General features: G+C 47.1%; 1 protein-coding gene across 2 annotated transcripts in view; it reads left to right on the top strand.

The window, feature by feature from the left end:
• Nucleotides 1-24,142, top strand: part of LOC134929416 (zinc finger matrin-type protein 1-like) — a 174,761-nt gene that overhangs the window by 130,508 nt on the left and 20,111 nt on the right. For both annotated transcript variants that reach the window (XM_063925055.1, XM_063925058.1), the window contains exon 6: nucleotides 4,357-4,453. In XM_063925055.1, the coding sequence (XP_063781125.1) occupies nucleotides 4,357-4,453 (97 nt within the window). The remainder of the gene's footprint in view (nucleotides 1-4,356; nucleotides 4,454-24,142) is intronic.

Below are 24,142 nucleotides of genomic sequence, written 5' to 3'. Positions count from 1 at the left end.
AGAGCAGTGATTGCGGGCCTGGAAGAACAGGAATTCATGGTTTCCTTGGATATCAAGGACGCCTACTTTCATATTCCAATTTGGCCACCTCATCAAGCTTATCTGAGGTTTGCCCTACTGGATGATCACTCCCAGTTCCAGGCACTACCCTTCGGCCTGTCCACCGCTCTGATGGTTTTCACAAAGGTAATGGCGGAGATGATGTTCCAGAGTCGGGTCCAGGGGGTCAATGTTGTCCTATACGTGGACAATCTCCTGATAAAAGCAAGATCCAGGGAGTTTTTATTGCTCCACACTATCCAGCTTCTGCCACATCAGGGTGGGTGGATTCTCAGTTTACAGAAGTCTCACCTGGTGCCAACTCAGCGGCTCCTGTTCCTGGGGATGTTTCTGGATACTGTGGCCCAGAAGGTGTTCCTCCCGGAGGACAAAGCGAGAAAACTTAAGGAGATGGTCCGCATGGTACTCCGACCTGCTCGAGTTTCTATCCATCTTTGCATAATATTGTTGAGGAGGATGGTTGCCTCATACGAGGCGACCCAATATGGTAGGTTCCATGCCAGAACATTTCAATTGGATCTCCTGAGCAAGTGGTCCGGATCACATCTGCAGATGCACTGGATGATACGTCTGTCACCGCAGGCCAGGATTTCCCTCCTTTGGTGGCTGCAGTCCTCCAATCTCCTGGAAGGCCGGAGTTTCAGAATTCAGGATTGGATCCGCCTCATGACGGATGCGAGTCTGAGAGGATGGAGAGCTGTCACCCGAGGGGCTCAGTTCCAGGGCAGGTGGTCAGCCCACGAAGCCCTCCTTCCGATTAACATTCTGGAATTCAGGCGATCTACAATGCTCTGCTACAGACATCTCCTCTGCTCAAGGATCACGCGATCCAAGTACAGTCGGATAACGCCACAGCAGTGGCGTACATCAAACAAAAAGCAGAGCCTGCATGCGAGAGGTGTCAAAGATACTCCTCTGGGCGTAAAGAAATGCAAGAGCAATGCCAGCATTCTTCATTCTGGGCGTGGACAACTGGGAAGCGGACTTCGTGAGTCGTCACAATCTCCACCCGGGAGAGTGGAGGCTCCACCATCAGGTGTTTCTGCAGATCATCGACCAGTGGGGCTGCCCACAAATAGACGTGATGGCTTCTCGACTCAACAAGAAGCTTCACTGGCATTGCTCACGAACCAGGGACCCTCAGGCGAGATCAGTTGATGCACTGACGTCACCTTGGCCTTATCGGCTGGTCTACCTGTTTCCTCCAATTCCGTTGCTCCCAAGGGTGCTAAAGCGAATCAGAAATCAAGGAGTCCAGGCAAATCTGATTGCCCCGGATTGGCCTCGGAGGGCGTGGTATGCGGTTCTACTGGACATGTCCGTCGAAGGCCCTTGGCCTCTACCACTAAGAAGAGATATTCAACAAGGACCGTTCGTCTACCCGGACTTTCGGCAACTTCAATTGACGGCATGGAGGTCGAGTGGAACATCCTAGCTCACAAGTTTCTTTCCAAGAAGGTTATTGCTACCATGGTTTAGGACAGGAAACCTGTGACGTCAAAACACTCTCATCATATCTGGAGAAGATATGTCTCTTGGTGCGAGGAGCGCATGTATCCGTCTGCAGAGTTCCACTTGGGACATTTCTTATGTTTCCTGCAGGCTGGTGTGGATAAGGGCTTACGTCTGGGTGTCATTAGGGTCCAGTTTTCAGCTCTCTCAATTTTCTTCCAGAAGAAATTGGCAGTGCTGCCAGAAGTTCAGACCTTCTTGCAAGGGGTACTCCACATACGACTTCCTTTTGTGCCGCCTATGGCACCCTGGGATTTGAATGTAGTGTTGGAATTTCTACAGTCCTCCTGGTTTGAACCTCTGATGACGGCAGAAGACAAGTACCTCACGTGGAAGACGGTGATGTTACTGGCTCTGGCTTCTGCTAGACTCAGAATTGGGGGCCTTATTGTGTAAAAGTCCATACTTGATCTTTTACGAGGACAGAGCAGAGCTCAGGACTAGGCAGCAGTTCCTGCCGAAGGTTGTCTCTGCGTTCCACCTGAATCAACCTATTGTGGTTCCGTCAAGTTCTGACACTTCTGCTCCTCCGGAGGCATTGGATGCTGTGGGAGCATTGAAGATCTATGTCAAGCGAACGGCACTGATCAGAAAGATGGATTCCTTGTTCGTGCTCTATAATGCGCAGAAAAAGGGTTGTCCTGCTTTGAAGCAGTCCATTGCTCATTGGCTTAGTCTTACTATCCAACAGGCCTATGTGTCGGCAGCCTTACTTGTTCCTAAGTCTCTGAAGGCCCACTCTACAAGATCGGTGGGCTCTTCTTGGGCGGCTGCCCGTGAAGTCTCGGCCTTGCAACTTTGCCAAGCTGCAACCTGGTTGGGGAAGAACACTTTTGTAAAATTCTACAAGTTTGATACCATGGCCAAACAGGATAACCAATTTGGGCAGGTGGTGCTACAGAAGTCTCCGCCCGTTCTGGAAGATTTGGGACGTCCCCATCTTACTAAGTCTCCATCTTACTAAGTCTCCCCAATATCCCTTATGGATGCTAGAGAAAATAGGATTTTAATTACCTACCGGTAAATCCTTTTCTCGTAGTCCATAAGGGATATTGGGCGTCCGCCTCAGTGCGTTGACTTTTCTGCAGGTTCTCTTTACCTGTTCAGCTGTTGCTGTTTGTTGTTTCCAGCTGTTGCTGGTTGTTTTATGTTCGTGGTGTGCTGGTGTGTAAATCTCACCACTTCTTGTTATGTTCCTTCTCTCAAGTATGTCCTTTCTCTTTCGGGCACTGTTTTAGCTATAACTGCCTGTGGGAGGTGGCATAGGGGGAAGGAGCCAGCACACCCAGTGAAGAAATTTAAAGTGCATCGCCTCCTTTGGTCCCCGTCTATACCCCATCGTACTTAGTCTCCCCAATATGGACTACGAGAAAAGGATTTACCGGTAGGTAATTAAAATCCTATTATTCCAAGGAATGCTTCACATCCAACCTCCTTTTGTTCCTCCTACAGCTCCTTGGGATCTAAATTTAGTCCTAAAGGCGCTTCATGTTGCCCCAATTCAACCACTGACTCAAGTGGATCTTAAATGGTTGACAGCTAATGTTCTCTTTCTGCTGGCTATTGCTTCAGCTAGTAGAGTCTCCGATTTAGGGGCGTTATTATGTCGCCCTCCCTTTTTGATTTTTCATCCAGATAGGGCAGTTCTCAGAACCCATATCTGAATATCTTCCTAAGGTGGTCTCCAAGTTCCACCTTAGCGAAGAAATTGTAGTTCCGGCTTTCCAAGGGCCGGACCTTTTTGTGGGAGATGCATCGTTGGACGTAGTCCTGCTTTTAAGGATCTACGTGGTTTGTACCAGTGCCATCAGAACGACAAACAGATACTCTCTTCGTTCTCTACAGATTTCACAAGAGTGGATGGCCTGCTGACGAGCAGACACTGGCGAGGTGGCTTTGGATGACTATTTCAGAAGCATAGTCTCAAGCTGATCTCCCTATTCTGACTGTCTGTGCTCACTCTACTCGTAAGTTAGGTTCTTCATGGGCAGCACAACGTGGTGCCTCAGCTAAACAGATATGTGAGGCAACCACGTGGTCTTCCATGAACACATTCATTAGACATTATGCCTTTGATACCTTTGCCTCTCAGGACGCTGCATTCAGACGAAGGATTCTCCTGTCAAATCAGGAGCGCCCCCTCCACTAATATTGCTAATAACCCCAATGTCATCCTGTGGATAAACTGTGGACCCTGCGGAGAAATAAGTAGATATGGTAGCCTTACCGTCAATAACTATATTTCTCCAAAGTCCATAGTATCCACAGGGATCCCACCCTGGCGCATCTGATTTGAGGATCCTTATACTTACTAACCTCTTCCCTCTTGTGTGGAAGTGTGTGTATGTGTTCTTCTCACCTGATTAGGGCTCTTTATGATGCTCCTGCCTTGAGCTTTGGAATATAACAATTGCCTGAGCCAGGAGGCGGGGATATAGGAGACTGACCCATTGCATTCTGTGAGGCCGAAAGCTTTTGATCGATTGGTGCCATTCCGCTGTCACTAACTCATTTCCCAATGTTATCCTGTGTATTCTGTGGACTTCGGAGAAATAGAGTTATCGACGGTAAGTCTACCATAACTGCTTATTTCTTTAGATCACCTTTGTGGAACCAGCTTTACCATCAGTGTTGCACCAGCATAGTAGTATTATAAGACCCGAAGGGGTAATTGTAAATGTTTATACATGTTAATTGCATGTCCTAATTTGTCACTTGTTATGAGTTCTCAGGAGCCCATAATATTCACTAGTCTCTAAAGCCTCATTTCTGTATGTTTAACAGTGAGCGATGGGATGTACACGTGTCCGATCTGTAGCATCTCCCTTACCTCAATAGAGATGTACCAGTCTCACATGCAAGGGAACAAGCATCAAATCAAGTAAGTGCTAACATTCCCATCTACTGTGCCTGCCAGGCAGCGGGGCAGGCTGTTAGACCTCCAGGCATCACCACACGCTGCTTTATGGTAAACAGAGAATTTAACAGTAGATAAGAACCACTTGGCCCATCTAGTCTGTCCATTTTTTAACCTTATAATAGCCTCAAACTCCTTTTTGGTCCTTACTCCAATGAAAGGATATACTTATGTCTATAATCTCTATACACATTAAGATCTTTTAGTCTTTCTGGGTATGCATTATGGTGTAGGCCATTCACCATATTAGTTGCCCTTCTTTGTACACTCTCTAATGTATTAATATCCTTCTGAAGATATGGCCTCCAGAACTGGGCACAGTATTCCAGATGAGGCCGCACCCTATACAGTGGCATTACTTCTTTCTGCTGCTGATTCCTCTCCCTATGCAACCAAGCATCTGGCTTGCCTTCCTCATTGCTTTGTTACATCATGAAATAGTGACTCCTAGATCCCTTTCCAGTATAGTGCCATTAATACTATATTTAGCTTTTGTATTTTTTTGAGACCCAAGTACACGATTTTGCATTTTTTGCCATTGAACTGTAATTGCCACACTCTTGATCATTCCTCTAGTCTACCTAGATCATCAATCATTTGTTTTACCCTTCCTGGTGTGTCTAGCCTGTTGCATACCTTTGCGTCATCTGCAAAAAGACATACTTTCCTGTTAATTCCATTTGCAATGTCACCAACATAGATATTAAAGAGCACTGGTCCAAGTACAGATCCCTGGGGTCTCCACTTGTAACATTTCTTTCCCGTGAATGCACATCATTTACTACAACTCTCTGTTTTTTCTCCTGCAACCAAGATCTTATCCATTTACCCATCTTGGAATACAGTGCCATGCTTTCAAGTTTATTATTTAAGTGTCTGCGATGGGGGGACAGTGTCAAAAGACTTACTAAAACTAGGTGATGCAAATGAATACGGTTATCAGAGCCTATTATACTGTTCTCTAGTGTTAGCGGATTAATAAATCTTGAAGAAACTGCATGTTATAAGTATGACGTATGTCTGCCTACTTTATTAGGATTCTTACCCACTGGCAGCAAGAACCATGCTTTTTTATGCAGCGGAGTACACTGGTATTCCACAGGGAATAACATTGGGGTGTAGAGTTGGATCTTGATCCGAGGCACCAACAGGATAAAGCTTTGACTGTTCCCATGATGCATTGCACCGCCTCCTCAATAACCCCGCCTCCAGGCACTGGAGCTCAGTTTGTAAGTTGGTGCCAGCAGAGCAGGCAGCTAACAGGTGGGGCTGCGCTAGGCAGCCCTGAAAAGAGCTTTTTAAGAAGACTTCAAGGGCCGCAGCACTGTTTATGTAATTCTGACATTCTGTGCTGCAGCTCCATCACTTCCCCCAGCAGCGCTGCATACTCCCGCGGCCGGGTTCCCAGGTATTTGCAGCGGAGGCTCACTGGTCATTAGGCACACCACCGCTGCCGCTCTCCAGGATCGCGTGGCTGCATGACAGGGAGGAGTTAAGAGGGTCCCCCAGGTGGGACCCGCCGGTAATCGTGATCCGGTCGCGATCCCAGGAGACGGACCGCGCCGCTGACGTGGACACTGTACTGCACAGGGACCCCACTATATCCACCAGGGCAAGGGAGCACAGGTTGGATTTACTAAAATCAGTTTGATATAGGCTCCACAGTACCCGGTGGTGAGGACCAGCATAGGGGTTAAGGCGCTGACCTGTAGCCCCTCCCCCAGCACCGAGCGCCATCTACTGCTGGTGTTCCCGCCCTGGAGCTGCAGTTCACTCTCCTTCACTCCCTGACAGAGATTATGGCTCCATCTTCATTACTAGCTGGGCTCATCTACGGGACTGTAGGGAATGTTTTTATTTAAAATTGCAACCACATATTTACATTTTTACAATTTCAAATAAATAATAAGGAAATAGCATACTCCATATGTAGTTCGGAACAAGAAGAAAAAAAAAACTTCTACATAATCCACATAATCATAAAATTATATATAAACAAACTGTGAAACATGGGGGTAGAAACATCATGCTTTGGGGCTGCTTTTCTGCAAAGGGAACAGAACGACTGATCCGTAGTAAGGAGAGGCTGAATGGGGCCATGTATCGTGAGATTTTGGGCAAAAACCTCCTTCCCTCACTAAGAGCATTGAAGATGGAACGTGGCTGGGTCTTCCAGCATGACAATGACCCCAAACACACAGCCTGGGCAACTAAGGAGTAGCTCCGTAAGAAGCATTTCAAGGTCCTGGAGTGGCCTAGCCAGTCTCCAGACCTCAACCCCATAGAAAATCTGTGGAGGGATTTGAAAGTCCGTGTTGCCCGGCAACAGCCCCAAAACATGACAGATCTAGAGATGATCTGCATGGAAGAGTGGGCCAAAATACCTGCTACAGTGTGTGCAAACCTGGTCAAGAACTACAGGAAAAGTTTGACCTCTGTAATTGCCAACCGAGGTTATATTACAAAGTATTGAGTTAAACTTTTTGATTTTCCAAATATTTATTTTCCGCAAGAATATACAAATTGTTTAAAAATCATACAATGTGATTTCCTAGTTTTTTTTTCAGATTCTGTCTCTCACAGTTAAAGTGTACCTATGATGGAAATTACAGACCTCTCTCATCTTTTTAAGTGGGTCAACTTGCACAATCGGTGGCTGTCCAAATACTTTTTTGCCCCACTATATATAGTGTCACACACAATATACAATTTGGTATTTCTCTGACGTCCTAAGTGGATGCTGGGACTCCGTAAGGACCATGGGGAATAGCGGCTCCGCAGGAGACTGGGCACAACTATAAAGAAAGCTTTAGACTACTGGTGTGACCTGGCTCCTCCCACTATGACCCTCCTCCAGACTTCAGTTAGAATCTTGTGCCCGGCTGAGCTGGATGCACACTAGGGGCTCTCCTGAGCTCCTAGAAAGAAAGTATATTTAGGTTTTTTATTTTACAGTGAGATCTGCTGGCAACAGACTCACTGCAGCAAGGAACTAAGGGGAGAAGAAGCGAACCTACCTAACTGGTGGTAGTTTGGGCTTCTTAGGCTACTGGACACCATTAGCTCCAGAGGGATCGACCGCAGGACCCGACCTTGGTGTTCGTTCCCGGAGCCGCGCCACCGGCCCCCTTACAGAGCCAGAAGCAAGAAGTGTTCCGGAAAATCGGTGGCAGAAGACTTCAGTCTTCAACAAGGTAGCGCACAGCACTGCAGCTGTGCGCCATTGCTCCTCATGCACACCTCACACTCCGGTCACTGATGGGTGCAGGGCGCTGGGGGGGGGCGCCCTGAGGGCAATATAAGACACCTTGGCTGGCAAATCTACACCATATATAGTCAGGAAGGCTATATAGGTGTAAAAATACCCCTGCCAGAATTCCAGAAAAAGCGGGAGAAGTCCGCCGGAAAAGGGGCGGGGCCATCTCCCTCAGCACACTGGCGCCATTTTTCCCTCACAGCTCCGCTGGAAGGACGCTCCCTGGCTCTCCCCTGCAGTTGTCAAGCTACACAAGGGTAAAAAAGAGAGGGGGGGCACTAAATTTAGGCGCAGTATATATATATATAAAATAAGCAGCTATAAGGGAAAACACTCATTTATAGTGGGATCCCTGTGTTATATAGCGCTCTGGTGTGTGCTGGCATACTCTCTCTCTGTCTCCCCAAAGGGCTTTGTGGGGTCCTGTCCTCTGTCAGAGCATTCCCTGTGTGTATGCGGTGTGTCGGTACGGCTGTGTCGACATGTTTGATGAGGAGGCTTATGTGGAGGCGGAGCAGATGCCTATAAATGTGATGTCACCCCCTGCGGGGTCGACACCTGAGTGGATGGTGCTGTGGAAGGAATTACGCGACAGTGTCGACTCCTTGCATAAAAGGTTTGACGACATACCAAATGTGGGACAGCCGGCTTCTCAGCCTGTGCCTGCCCAGGCGTCTCAAAAGCCATCAGGGGCTCTAAAACGCCCGCTACCTCAGATGGCAGACACAGATGTCGACACGGATACTGACTCCAGTGTCGACGACGATGAGACTAATGTAACTTCCAGTAGGGCCACACGTTACATGATTGAGGCAATGAAAAATGTGTTGCACATTTCTGATGTTACCCCCGGTACCACAAAAAAGGGTATTATGTTTGGAGAGAAAAAACTACCAGTAGCTTTTCCTCCATCTGAGGAGTTAAATGAAGTGTGTGAAGAAGCGTGGGCTTCCCCTGATAAGAAACTGGTAATTTCTAAGAGGTTACTAATGGCGTACCCTTTCCCGCCAGAGGATAGGGCACGTTGGGAAACATCCCCTAGGGTGGATAAAGCGCTCACACGCTTGTCAAAGAAGGTGGCACTACCGTCTCCGGATACGGCCGCCCTCAAGGAATCTGCTGATAGAAAGCAGGAAGCTATCCTGAAGTCTATATATACACACACAGGTGTTATACTGAGACCAGCTATTGCTTCAGCATGGATGTGCAGTGCTGCAGCTGCATGGTCAGATTCCCTGTCGGAAAATATTGATACCCTGGACAGGGATACTATATTGCTAACCGTAGAGCATATTAAAGACGCACTTTTATACATGAGGGATGCACAGAGGGATATTTGCCGGCTGGCATCTAAAATTAGTGCAATGTCCATTTCTGCCAGGAGAGGGTTATGGACTCGGCAGTGGACAGGAGATGCAGATTCCAAAAGGCACATGGAAGTTCTGCCTTATAAGGGTGAGGAGTTGTTCGGGGATGGTCTCTCGGACCTCGTTTCCACAGCAACAGCTGGGAAGTCTACATTTTTACCCCATGTTCCCTCACAGCCAAAGAAAGCACCGTATTATCAGGTACAGTCCTTTCGGCCCAATAGGGGCAAGCGGGTTAAGGGCGCGTCCTTTCTGCCCAGAGGCAGAGGTAGGGGGAAAAAGCTGCAGCATACAGCCAGTTCCCAGGAGCAAAAGTCCTCCCCTGCTTCCTCTAAGTCCACAGCATGACGCTGGGGCTCCACAGGCGGAGCCAGGTACGGTGGGGGCCCGTCTCAAATATTTCAGCAATCAGTGGGATCGCTCACGGGTGGATCCCTGGATATTTCAAATAGTATCTCAGGGGTACAAGCTGGAATTCGATACGTCTCCCCCCCGCCGTTTCCTCAAATCTGCCTTACCAACCACTCCCTCAGGCAGGGAGGCAGTGTTACAGGCAATTCACAAGCTGTATTCACAACAGGTGATCGTAAAGGTGCCCCTACTTCAACAAGGACGGGGTTACTATTCCACAATGTTTGTGGTACCGAAACCGCACGGTTCGGTGAGACCCATTTTAAATTTGAAATCCTTGAACACATATATAAAAAAATTCAGGTTCAAGATGGAATCGCTCAGGGCGGTTATTGCAAGCCTGGACGAGGGGAATTACATGGTATCACTGGACATCAAGGATGCTTACCTGCATGTCCCCATTTACCATCCTCACCAGGAGTACCTCAGATTTGTGGTACAGGATTGTCATTACCAATTCCAGACGTTGCCGTTCGGTCTTTCCACGGCTCCGAGGGTCTTTACCAAGGTAATGGCAGAAATGATGATACTCCTTCGAAAGAAGGGAGTTTTAATTATCCCGTACTTGGACGATCTCCTGATAAAGGCGAGGTCCAGGGAGCAGTTGTTCGTCGGGGTAGCACTATCTCGGGAGGTGCTACAACAGCACGGCTGGATTCTAAATATTCCAAAGTCACAGCTGGTCCCTACGACATGTCTACTGTTCCTGGGGATGGTTCTGGACACAGAACAGAAAAAAGTGTTTCTCCCGGAGGAGAAGGCCAAGGAGCTGTCATCTCTAGTCAGAGGCCTCCTAAAACCAAAACAGGTGTTTGTGCATCACTGCACGCGGATCCTCGGAAAGATGGTAGCTTCCTACGAAGCAACTCCATTCGGCAGGTTCCATGCAAGAACCTTTCAGTGGGACCTGTTGGACAAGTGGTCCGGATCGCATCTTCAGAGCATCGGCTGATCACCCTGTCTCCAAGGACAAGGGTGTCTCTGCTGTGGTGGCTGCAGAGTGCTCATCTTCGAGAGGGCCGCAGATTCGGCATACAGGACTGGGTCCTGGTGACCACGGATGCCAGCCTTCGAGGCTGGGGGGCAGTCACACAGGGAAGAAACTTCCAAGGACTATGGTCAAGTCAGGAGACTTCCCTGCACATAAATATTCTGGAACTAAGGGCCATTTACAATCCCCTAAGTCTGGCAAAACCCCTGCTTCAAAACCAGCCGGTACTGATCCAGTCAGACAACATCACGGCGGTCACCCATGTAAACCGGCAGGGCGGCACGAGAAGCAGGACGGCGATGGCAGAAGCCACAAGGATTGTTCCGGATTGGCCAAGAAGAGCTTGGTACCCGGAACTTCAAGAAATGATCTCAGAGGACCCATGGCCTCTGTCGCTCAGACAGGACCTGCTGCAGCAGGGGCCCTGTCTGTTCCAAGACTTACCGCGGCTGCGTTTGACGGCATGGCGGTTGAACACCGGATCCTGAAGGAAAAGGGCATTCCGGAGGAAGTCATTCCTACGCTGATTAAAGCTAGGAAAGAAGTAACCGCAAACCATTATCACCGCATATGGCGAAAATATGTTGCGTGGTGTGAGGCCAGGAAGGCCCCAACGGAAGAATTTCAACTGGGCCGTTTCCTGCACTTCCTACAGTCAGGGGTGACTATGGGCCTTAAATTGGGTTCCATTAAGGTCCAGATTTCGGCTCTATCGATTTTCTTCCAGAGAGAACTGGCTTCACTACCTGAAGTTCAAACTTTTGTTAAGGGAGTGCTGCATATTCAGCCCCCTTTTGTGCCTCCAGTGGCACCTTGAGATCTCAACGTGGTGTTGGATTTCCCACAAGTCACATTGGTTTGAGCCACTTAAGACCGTGGAATTGAAATATCTCACGTGGAAAGTGGTCATGTTGTTGGCCTTGGCTTCGGCCAGGCGTGTATCAGAATTGGCGGCTTTGTCATGTAAAAGCCCTTATCTGATTTTCGCTATTTATCCTGTATGCGCCCAACAAGTTGGGTGCACCTGCTTCAAAGCAGACTATTGCTCGCTTGATCTGTAGTACGATTCAGTTTGCACATTCTGCGGCTGGACTGCCGCATCCTAAATCAGTGAAAGCCCATTCCAGGAGGAAGGTGGGCTCTTCTTGGGCGGCTGCCCGAGGGGTCTCGGCTCTACAACTTTGCAGAGCAGCTACTTGGTCGGGGTCGGGGTCAAATACATTTGCTAAATTCTACAAGTTTGACACCCTGGCTGAGGAGGACCTTGAGTTTGCCCATTCGGTGCTGCAGAGTCATCCGCACTCTCCCGCCCGTTTGGGAGCTTTGGTATAATCCCCATGGTCCTTACGGAGTCCCAGTATCCACTTAGGACGTCAGAGAAAATAAGAATTTACTCACCGGTAATTCTATTTCTCGTAGTCCGTAATGGATGCTGGGCGCCCATCCCAAGTGCGGATTGTCTGCAATACTTGTATATAGTTATTGTTTAACTAAAGGGTTATTGTTGAGCCATCTGTTGAGAGGCTCAGTTGTTATCATACTGTTAACTGGGTATTGTATCACGAGTTATACGGTGTGATTGGTGTGGCTGGTATGAGTCTTACCCGGGATTCAAAATCCTTCCTTATTGTGTCAGCTCTTCCGGGCACAGTATCCTAACTGAAGTCTGGAGGAGGGTCATAGTGGGAGGAGCCAGTGCACACCAGTAGTCTAAAGTTTTCTTTATAGTTGTGCCCAGTCTCCTGCGGAGCCGCTATTCCCCATGGTCCTTACGGAGTCCCAGCATCCACTACGGACTACGAGAAATAGAATTACTGGTGAGTAAATTCTTATTTTTTCCTGTGTTTTTCAGTCACCTCATACCGCTTAAATTCTCTGTTCTGTGTCCTGTATTTACTGTCACATAGCACAGGTGGTTATTTGCAGGTATTGTGTTTGTCTGGCTATATTGTACTGTTACGCCGTAAGGCTACATTCCTTATAATGTCTGCCACACAGGGCGGGAAATCCGCGGACGCTTCTGCATCCTGCAGTATGACGCCACTGATTTACCTAAGGGATAAGTTTTAGCTGCTGGTTCAGGTGCTGAGTGCCATACACCCAGTCAACCTGTGGCCAATCAGGACCCACCTTGGGCAGCGTTCTCAAGTATGCGGACTACACTTGTGACACGTCTTACGCCCCCTGTGGGACCTCCAGTGCCATTCACCTGTATCCTGTATCACATATTGCTGTCACAATATTCTGTACCCTGAGGGGCAAGGTGCGTCAGGGTCCCATATATATATATATATATATATATATATATATATATATATATATATATTTCTCTTACGTCCTAGAGGATGCTGGGGACTCTGTAAGGACCATGGGGTATAGACGGGCTCCGCAGGAGACATGGGCACTAAGAAAGAACTTTAGGATGGGTGTGCACTGGCTCCTCCCTCTATGCCCCTCCTCTAGACCTCAGTTAGATCCTGTGCCCAGAGGAGACTGGATGCATTACAGGGGAGCTCTCCTGAGTTTCTCTGAAAAAGAATTTTGTTAGGTTTTTTATTTTCAGGGAGCACTGCTGGCAACAGGCTCCCTGCATCGTGGGACTGAGGAGAGAGAAGCAGATCTACTTAAATGTTAGGCTCTGCTTCTTAGGCTGCTGGACACCATTAGCTCCAGAGGGAGTCAGAACGCAGGTTTCCCCTCGCCGTTCGTCCCAGAGCCGCGCCGCCATCCTCCTCGCAGAGCCGGAAGATAGAAGCCGGGTGAGTATAAGAAGAAAGAAGACTTCAAAGGCGGCAGAAGACTTCAGATCTTCTCTGAGGTAACGCGCAGCGGTAACGCTGCGTGCCATTGCTCCCACACACTACACACACGGCAGGCACTGATGGGTGCAGGGCGCAGGGGGGGCGCCCTGGGCAGCAATATTAAACCTCTAGGACTGGCTAAAATGCATATATAGGCTCCAATGGCTGTATATAGTAAAACCCCCGCCAGTATTTAAAAAATTGAGCGGGACCGAAGCCCGCCGCTGAGGGGGCGGAGCTTGATCCCACAGCACTAACCAGCGCCATTTTCTCCACAGCACTGCAGAGAAGCTGGCTCCCCGGACTCTCCCCTGCTGATCACGGTGACACAGGGCAAAAAAAAAGGGGGGGGGGGGGGCACTTGTAAGGCGCAGTGAGTGTGTGTGTGTATATATATATATATATATATATATATATATAGAGAAAAGCAAATGGAGCACTCACCAGTCTTTGCATAGGTGTAGATATCAAATTTGAAATTTTATTTCTCCAGACAGCATAGATAGCACAGCATGACTGTTTGCTACAGTCCAATAACTTTGAAAAAAGCCCAAGCCCAAACGTTTTCGGCCATATCCAGACCGTCATCAGGGGACACAGGAAACATCAGAGAGCTGTCACTTCATATTTAGCACATCAGCAGCCTAACTGACCATGCCTCACCGGCTCCCTAAATACCCATTATTCAAAAAACGCGCCAAAATTGCGTCATTATGTGGGCGGAGTCAGCCCAGTATATTCGTAATTATACATATGAACAACCCAATATTAATATAAATAGATATTAATGCAGATCACCCATTTCATATTAGTATCAACAATCCACAACCAGAGTCTCAATATTATAAAAATACCTGAGCAAAGATCGTAATGGTTGCATAGCAACCACTACCCAGCCGCCCCATCTCTGTCAGCCGCCAATCGGGACCTAAACGGAAGTGACGTATCGGACTGGTCGCCTAGCAACCTTCCGAGCGTCACTCCACAGATGACATGATGCTGACAACCGCCGGAACGGAAATGACGTCTCGGACTGGTTGCCAAGCAACCTCCCGGGCGTCACACCACGGCCAATAGATGACATTCTAAATCACTGGTTGCCGGGTGACCCTCCGAGCGGCTCACCGCATATATTACCTATGGTTGCCACGCAACCAGGCATAGACAGGCGGAACTACAATCGCCTGCTGACAGGGAAAACCACTTTGTGTAAGGACATATTTAAAACAATATGGGACAGAAATTATATATATATATAAAAGGGAATCCAAATACTAATTTTATGGATTTTTTTGGATGATCAATAGGGTTGTTCAACTAAACAAAGATGTGGGCAATAAGGAGCCAATGAGGTGTGGGTAATACTCTATCATGACAAACACCAACATACAACATGAATACATAAACATGAGTACATATATGCATGCGTCTAAAACACATGCATATATGAACATCAATTAAAAGTGTATTTAATTAACACTTTTCAGTGCACTGGTCTAAAGGGCAAAAGCCCCTCTTCTTTATCTAAGGAAAATCTATGAGTCTAAAAACATCTACCCTAAATTTGGCAATAAGATCGCCTATTACAAGAGATTTATAGATGACATATTTCTGCTGTGGAGTGGCACCAGGGAGGAATTTCATTCTATGTTGAATGAACTTAACAATTTAGAGTCCACGGTTCGTTTTACTGGGGTTTGTGAGTATGACTCCATCAATTTTTTGGATGTGACTATATTCCGGAATGGAATGGAACTGGGTTCTACATTGTATAGGAAAGAAACCGATAGAAACACCTTCCTGCATGCGACCAGTAAACACCCGCCCTCTCTTAAATCAAGCCTCCCTATTTCCCAATTTATGAGGGTCTTACGGAACAACACTAACCCTGATACCGCAGAAGTTCAAATCAGAGAGATGAAAGAACGTTTCCTCGAAAGGGGATATACAAAGACCACAGTGGAGAGCTGTCTCATTAAGGCAAAACGTAAGGTACATCAGAAACGTAACCAGGGACAGAGCCGGATGATATTTGTGACACAATATGATGATATGTCTCCGGTTATCTCCAAAACCTTGAAAAAGCATTGGCCATTAATTAGATCTGACCCGAAGTTTAAGGGTACTCTGGAGAATCCACCAATGATGGCTTATAGACGTGGTAGAAACCTGAAGCAGATCCTTATGCAACCTGCCCGACGTCTTAATGCCAAGGAAAGCAGTACATGGCTGCACTCTCAGAGGCCAGGTTGCTTCAGATGCGTTGGTTGTGTGACGTGCCGCTCGCTGCTGCCAGGCACTTCTTTTCCACACCCTCACACTGGAAAAGTGATTAACATCAGATATAAGCTTCACTGCAGGTTAAACCATGTAGTCTATATGCTTTTATGCCCATGTGGCCTGGCATACGTTGGGATGACGACCTGCACCTTCAGAGAACGAATGGCAAACCACAGGAGCTCGATCCACCAGGCAATTATATCTGGTTCATCTGATAAACCGGTGGCACAGCACTTCTTAAAAGCGGGACATCAGGGCTCAGCACTTAGGTGTCGCATAATTGATTGGGTCCCGGAACCCGAGAGGGGCGGAGACCGTGCCCTTATATTGAGAAAATTGGAGGCAAGATGGATTTTTAGATTGGGAACTCTAGCTCCCAATGGACTAAATGAGAATAATCACCTTGGGATTTTCCTTAGATAAAGAAGAGGGGCTTTTGCCCTTTAGACCAGTGCACTGAAAAGTGTTAATTAAATACACTTTTAATTGATGTTCATATATGCATGTGTTTTAGACGCATGCATATATGTACTCATGTTTATGTATTCATGTTGTATGTTGGTGTTTGTCATGATAGAGTATTACCCACACCTCATTGGCTCCTTATTGCCCACATCTTTGTTTAGTTGAACAACCCTATTGATCATCCAAAAAAATCCATAAAATTAGTATTTGGATTCCCTTTTATATATATATATAATTTCTGTCCCATATTGTTTTAAATATGTCCTTACACAAAGTGGTTTTCCCTGTCAGCAGGCGATTGTAGTTCCGCCTGTCTATGCCTGGTTGCGTGGCAACCATAGGTAATATATGCGGTGAGCCGCTCGGAGGGTCACCCGGCAACCAGTGATTTAGAATGTCATCTATTGGCCGTGGTGTGACGCCCGGGAGGTTGCTTGGCAACCAGTCCGAGACGTCATTTCCGTTCCGGCGGTTGTCAGCATCATGTCATCTGTGGAGTGACGCTCGGAAGGTTGCTAGGCGACCAGTCCGATACGTCACTTCCGTTTAGGTCCCGATTGGCGGCTGACAGAGATGGGGCGGCTGGGTAGTGGTTGCTATGCAACCATTACGATCTTTGCTCAGGTATTTTTATAATATTGAGACTCTGGTTGTGGATTGTTGATACTAATATGAAATGGGTGATCTGCATTAATATCTATTTATATTAATATTGGGTTGTTCATATGTATAATTACGAATATACTGGGCTGACTCCGCCCACATAATGACGCAATTTTGGCGCGTTTTTTGAATAATGGGTATTTAGGGAGCCGGTGAGGCATGGTCAGTTAGGCTGCTGATGTGCTAAATATGAAGTGACAGCTCTCTGATGTTTCCTGTGTCCCCTGATGACGGTCTGGATATGGCCGAAAACGTTTGGGCTTGGGCTTTTTTCAAAGTTATTGGACTGTAGCAAACAGTCATGCTGTGCTATCTATGCTGTCTGGAGAAATAAAATTTCAAATTTGATATCTACACCTATGCAAAGACTGGTGAGTGCTCCATTTGCTTTTCTCTTTAATTGGATTCTCTGGAGGGAATCCATGGATGACACCCCAGCTGCTGTATTGAGGATATAAACGTGAGTGCGACTTGCCCTTCTTCTATATATATATATATACTTATAATTATATAAAAGCGCAGTTATCTGGGAATTTTGTTTCCTTTCCAGTGTCAGTTGGCGCTGGGTGTGTGGTGGCATACTCTCTCTCTGTCTCTCCAAAGGGCCTTATTGGGGAACTGTCTCCATATAAATATATCCCTGTGTGTGTGGGGGTGTCGGTACGCCTGTGTCGGCATGTCTGAAGCGGAAGGCTCATCTAAGGAAGAGGTGGAGCAGATTGTGGTGTCTCCGTCGGCAACCCCGACACCTGATTGGTTGGACATGTGGAATGTTTTAAATGCAAATGTGACTTTATTACATAAAAGAATGGACAAAGCAGAGTCCAGGGAAAAAGCAGCGAGTCAATCCATGGCTTTGACTGTGTCACAGGCCCTTCAGGGTCTCAAAAACGTCCCCTATCCCAAATAGACACTGATACCGACACGGATTCTGACTCCAGTGTCGACTACGATGATGCGAGGTTACACCCAAGGGTGGCCAAAAGTATTCATTATATGATTATTGCAATAAAAGATGTTTTGCATATCACAGATGACCCCTCTGTCCCTGACACTAGGGTGTGCATGTATAAGGAAAAGAGACCTGAGGTAACCTTTCCCCCATCTCATGAGCTGAACGCGTTATTTGAAAAAGCTTGGGAAACTCCAGACAAATAACTGCAGATTCCCAAGAGGATTCTTATGGCGTATCCTTTCCCTGCACAGGACAGGGTACGGTGGGAATCCTCGCCCACGGTGGACAAGGCTTTAACGCGCTTGTCCAAGAAGGTGGCGCTACCGTCTCCTGACACGGCAGCCCTCAAGGATCCTGCTGATCGCAGACAGGAAACTACCTTAAAATCTATTTATACGCATACGGGTGCTTTACTCAGACCGGCAATAGCATCGGCTTGGGTTTGTAGCGCAGTAGCAGCTTGGACAGATACCTTGTCAGCTGACATTGATACCCTAGATAAGGATACCATTTTATTGACCTTAGGTCACATTAAAGACAGAGTCTTATATATGAGAGACGCTCAGAGAGACGTTGGGCTGCTGGGTTCGAGAGCCAACGCCATGGCGATTTCAGCTAGTCGAGCCCTGTGGACCCGCCAGTGGACGGGTGATGCCGACTCAAAGAGGCATATGGAGGTTTTACCTTACAAGGGTGAGGTTTTATTTGGGGAAGGTCTCGCGGACCTGGTTACCACAGCTACCGCAGGTAAATCTATCTTTTTGCCTTATGTTCCCCCACAGCAAAAGAAAACTCTGCAATATCAGATGCAGTCCTTTCGGTCGCATAAGTCCAGAAGAGGGCGGGCTCTTCCTTCCTCGCCAGAGGTAAGGGTAGAGGGAAAAGAATGCCGGCTACGGCTAGTTCCCAGGAACAGAAGTCCTCCCCGGCTTCTACTAAATCCACCGCATGACGCGGGGGCTCCACTGAGGGAGTCCGCACCGGTGGGGGAACATCTTCGACTCTTCAGCCAGGTCTGGGTTCTATCAGACGTGGATCCTTGGGCGATGGAAACTGTATCCCAAGGCTACAAACTGGAATTCGAGGAGGTGCCTCCTCGCCGAGAGAGGGAAATTGTTTTAGCTGCAATTCAAAAGTTGTGTCAACAGCAGGTGATTATCAAGGTTCCCCTAGTCCAACAGGGGAAAGGGTACTATTCAACCCTGTTTGTGGTCCCGAAGCCGGATGGCTCGGTAAGACCCATTCTGAATCTAAAATCCCTAAATCTGTACTTGAAAAAGTTCAAATTCAGATGGAATCGCTCCGGGCAGTGATCTCCAGCCTGGAAGGGGGGGATTTTATGGTGTCACTAGACATAAAGGATGCATACCTTCATGTCCCCATATATCCTCCTCATCAGGCGTACCTGAGATTCGCTTTACAGGACTGTCATTACCAGTTTCAGACGTTGCCGTTTGGGCTTTCCACGGCCCCGAGGATTTTCACCAAGGTAATGGCGGAAATGTTGGTGCTCCTGCGCAGGCAGGGAGTCGCAATTATCCCGTACTTGGACGATCTCCTGATAAAAGCGAGATCGAGAGATCAATTGCTGAACAGCGTGTCGCTCTCCCTGAGAGTGCTGGAGCAGCACGGTTGGATTCTCAATCTACCAAAGTCACAATTGGTTCCAACGACTCGGCTATCATTCTTAGGCATGATTCTGGACACGGAACAGAAGAGGGTTTTTCTCCCAATGGAAAAAGCCCAAGAACTCCAGAACATGGTCAGAGACCTGCTAAAACCAAAAAGAGTGTCAGTTCATCAATGTACTCGAGTTCTGGGAAAAATGGTGGCAGCCTACGAGGCCATCCCTTTCGGCAGGTTTCATGCGAGGACATTTCAGTGGGACCTTCTGGACAAGTAGTCCGGGTCCCATCTACAAATACATCAGAATATAAGCAAGTCCCCCAGGGCCAGGGTGTCTCTCCTGTGGTGGCTGCAGAGTGCTCACCTTCTAGAGGGTCGCAGGTTCCGCATTCAAGACTGGGTTCTGGTGACCACGGACGCGAGCCTCCGAGGATGGGGAGCAGTCACACAAGGAAGAAATTTTCAGGGACTGTGGTCAAGGAGGCTTGTCTACACATCAACGTACTGGAATTGAGGGCCATATACAACGGCCTTCGACAAGCGGAGAATCTTCTTCGCAACCTACCGGTTCTGATTCAATCAGACAACGTCACAGCCGTGGCTCATGTAAACCGCCAAGGCGGGACAAGGAGCAGAGTGGCAATGGCGGAAGCCACCAGGATTATTCGCTGGGCGGAAAATCACGTAAGCGCTCTGTCAGCAGTCTTCATTCCGGGAGTGGACAACTGGGAAGCAGACTTCCTCAGCAGACACGATCTACATCCAGGAGAGTGGGTACTTCATCAAGAAGTTTTTGCAGAGCTAACAAGTCTTTGGGCACTTCCTCAAATAGACATGATGGCGTCACGCCTCAACAAGAAGCTTTGGAGGTATTGTGCCAGGTCAAGGGACCCTCAGGCAGTAGCAGTAGACGCTCTAGTAACACCATGGGTGTTTCAGTCGGTCTATGTGTTGCCTCCTCTTCCTCTCATCTCAAAAATATTGAGAATCATAAGACAGAAAAGAGTGCGGACAATACTCATTGTTCCAGATTGGCCTCGAAGGGCCTGGTATTCGGATCTTCAGGAGATGTTCACAGAAGATCCGTGGCCTCTTCCTCTCAGAGAAGACCTGTTACAGCAGGGGCCCTGCGTATTCCAAGACTTACCGCGGTTACGTTTGACGGCATGGCGGTTGAACACCAAATCCTAGCTGGGAAAGGTATGTCGGAGGAAGTCATCCCTACTCTGATAAAGGCTAGGAAGGAGGTGACGGCGAAACATTATCACCGTATCTGGAGGAAGTACGTTTCTTGGTGTGAAGCCAAGAATGCTCCTACGGAAGATTTCCATCTGGGCAGTTTTCTCCACTTTCTACAGACAGGAGTGGCTATGGGCCTTAAGTTAGGCTCCATTAAAGTACAGATTTCGGCCCTGTCTAATTTCTTTCAGAAGGAATTGGCTTCTCTCCCAGAAGTCCAGACTTTTGTAAAGGGAGTGCTGCACATCCAGCCTCCTTTTGTGCCCCCAGTGGCACCATGGGACCTTAACGTGGTGTTACGGTTCCCGATGTCACACTGGTTTGAACCTCTTCAAACGGTTGAATTAAAATTTCTCACTTGAAAGGTGGTCATGTTGTTGGCCTTGGCATGTGCAAGGCGGGTGTCCGAATTGGCGGCCTTATCTCACAAGAGTCCCTATTTGATTTTCCATGTGGATAGAGCACAGTTGAGGACTCGTCCTCAATTTTTGCCTAAAGTGGTTTCTTCATTTCATATGAACCAACCTATTGTGGTGCTTGTGGCTACGGGTGACTTGGAGGACTCCAAGTCCCTGGATGTAGTCAGGGCCTTAAAAATTTTTGTAGCCAGGATGGCTCGGGTTAGGAAAACAGAAGCACTGTTTGTCCTGTATGCAGCCAACAAAGTTGGCGCTCCTGCTTCGAAGCAGACTATTGCGCGCTGGATCTGTAACACGATTCAGCAGGCTCATTCTACGGCTGGATTGCCGTTACCAAATTCGGTAAAGGCCCATTCCACTAGGAAGGAGGGCTCTTCTTGGGCGGCTGCCCGAGGCGTCTCGGCTTTACAGCTTTGCCGAGCAGCTACTTGGTCGGATTCAAACACTTTTGCAAAGTTCTATAAGTTTGATACCCTGGCTGATGAGGACCTCGCGTTTGCTCAATCGGTGCTGCAGAGTCATCCGCACTCTCCCGCCCGGTCTGGAGCTTTGGTATAATCCCCATGGTTCTTACGGAGTCCCCAGCATCCTCTAGGACGTAAGAGAAAATAAGATTTTAAACCTACCGGTAAATCTTTTTCTCCTAGTCCGTACAGGATGCTGGGCGCCCGTCCCAGTGCGGACATATTTCTGCAAGACTTGTATATAGTCTTGGGCTGATGCTGTTTTGTTCATACTGTTAACTGGTTGCGTATATTCCATGTTATACGGTGTGGATGGTGTGGGCTGGTATGAATCTTGCCCTTAGATTAACATAAATCCTTTCCTCGTACTGTCCGTCTCCTCTGGGCACAGTTTCTCTAACTGAGGTCTGGAGGAGGGGCATAGAGGGAGGAGCCAGTGCACACCCATCCTAAAGTTCTTTTGTAGTGCCCATGTCTCCTGCGGAGCCCGTCTATACCCCATGGTCCTTACGGAGTCCCCAGCATCCTCTACGGACTAGGAGAAAAAGATTTACCGGTAGGTTTAAAATCTAATATTTTATTTTTATATATATATATATATATATATATATATATATATTTGCAATTCAGTCGGCACTCAATGGGTTAAACAATCACAACTAGCCTCCGTGCAGCGTTAGAGATGTCAGATGCAGTACTCCAAAAAGAAAACGGCACTGGACGCAATGAATGCAGGAATGAAGTGTATTGTAAAAACGACAGCTGTTTTAGGGCAGCAGCCCTTTCCTCAAGCAGACAACAACACCACCGACTTGTCCAATATTCGGTGGTGGTGTTGTTTGCTTGAGGAAAGGGCTGCTGCCCTGAAACAGCTGTCGTTTTTACAATACACTTCACTCCTGCATTCATTGCATCCAGTGCCGTTTTCTTTTTGGAGTACTATATATATATATATATATATATATATATATATATATATAGAAAGAAAATAAGACCTTTATAGCGCTAAAAGTGGCCAGCTGCACCTTCGGGGGAAGTACCTCCTGTTAGATGAGAGTACTTAAATTTGGAATAGGAATGGCGAAGTTTCCCCAGGGCGCTAATGAATTCCTTTGGTATATCTAAATTTCTCACTTTTAATAAAACTTCATAATTCACTTATATTAGAACTTTCATAAAATCAATTCTGTTTATTTAACAAAGTACAATTGGATACATTATGTCACAATATGTCTACAGTGACCAATAACAAAGTTTTGTACAGATGTTTATGTTGATTCCAGTATATTTCAATCACCAAACAACAGAGAAGTCTTCCTCAAAGACAAGACAATTGCTGCTGTCTTAACCCAACGCGTTTCGTCCTATGGACTTCATCAGGGGTTGTACTTATAATCTAATCAGTGGATGATTGAATATTTATCCATTTTGCTGAACCCAGTTATATTTCTGAGGGCAATTGCGTTTTTGACCAATTGCGTTGAAAATTAGTACATAGAGCAGCTTTTCACATCCAAGCGTGAATTTTTACATAAAACTGAAAGCTGTGAATGAGCCTCTCTATATTCAGTAATGTTCCTAGCTGCTGCAGCAGCTAGGAACATTACTGAATATAGAGAGGCTCATTCACAGCTTTCAGTTTTATGTAAAAATTCACGCTTGGATGTGAAAAGCTGCTCTATGTACTAATTTTCAACGCAATTGGTCAAAAACGCAATTGCCCTCAGAAATATAACTGGGTTCAGCAAAATGGATAAATATTCAATCATCCACTGATTAGATTATAAGTACAACCCCTGATGAAGTCCATAGGACGAAACGCGTTGGGTTAAGACAGCAGCAATTGTCTTGTCTTTGAGGAAGACTTCTCTGTTGTTTGGTGATTGAAATATACTGGAATCAACATAAACATCTGTACAAAACTTTGTTATTGGTCACTGTAGACATATTGTGACATAATGTATCCAATTGTACTTTGTTAAATAAACAGAATTGATTTTATGAAAGTTCTAATATAAGTGAATTATGAAGTTTTATTAAAAGTGAGAAATTTAGATATACCAAAGGAATTCATTAGCGCCCTGGGGAAACTTCGCCATATATATATATATATATATATATATATATATATAAAATCTATATTAGTTTCACACAGAATATACAATTTGGTATTTCTCTTACGTCCTAGAGGATACTGGGGTCCACTAGGATCCCTTGGGCACTTTAAGAAATCAATAGTGTGCGCTGGCTCCTCCCTCTATGCCCCTCCTACCAGACTCTGTTTAGAAAATGTGCCCGGAGGAGCCGGTCACGCTTAGGGAAGCTCCTGAAGAGTTTTCTGCATTTATTTTCTGTTTGTTGTTTTCAGACAGGGCTGGTTGGCACCAGCCTGTCTGCTTCGTGGTACTTAGGGGGGGAAATGGCCCAACCTCCTATAGGGTTAATGGTCCCGTTCAGCGCTGGCAGGACACTCGGCTCCTGAGGGTCCTATTCGCAAGCCCCACCATGGCGAGCGTACTGTCCCGCAGCACGCCGCCACCCCTTAACAGAGCCAGAAGTAATTAGAGTAATGAGTAGGTGGCCGGCGTCCCGTTTAGCGGGTCACCGGCTGTAATGGCGGCATCGGGGTATGGAGCGCAGCACTGACATGAAGGCTGCGTCTCCAGGCTCAGTACAACATGCTGTATGTGTGTGTGTGTTTCTGCTGTGAGGGGCG

This window comes from Pseudophryne corroboree, chromosome 1 (assembly GCF_028390025.1).
Source record: "Pseudophryne corroboree isolate aPseCor3 chromosome 1, aPseCor3.hap2, whole genome shotgun sequence".
Lineage (NCBI taxonomy): Eukaryota > Metazoa > Chordata > Amphibia > Anura > Myobatrachidae > Pseudophryne > Pseudophryne corroboree.
Note: the sequence above shows the minus strand (reverse complement) of the source record. Positions and strands in the feature narration are given on the sequence as shown.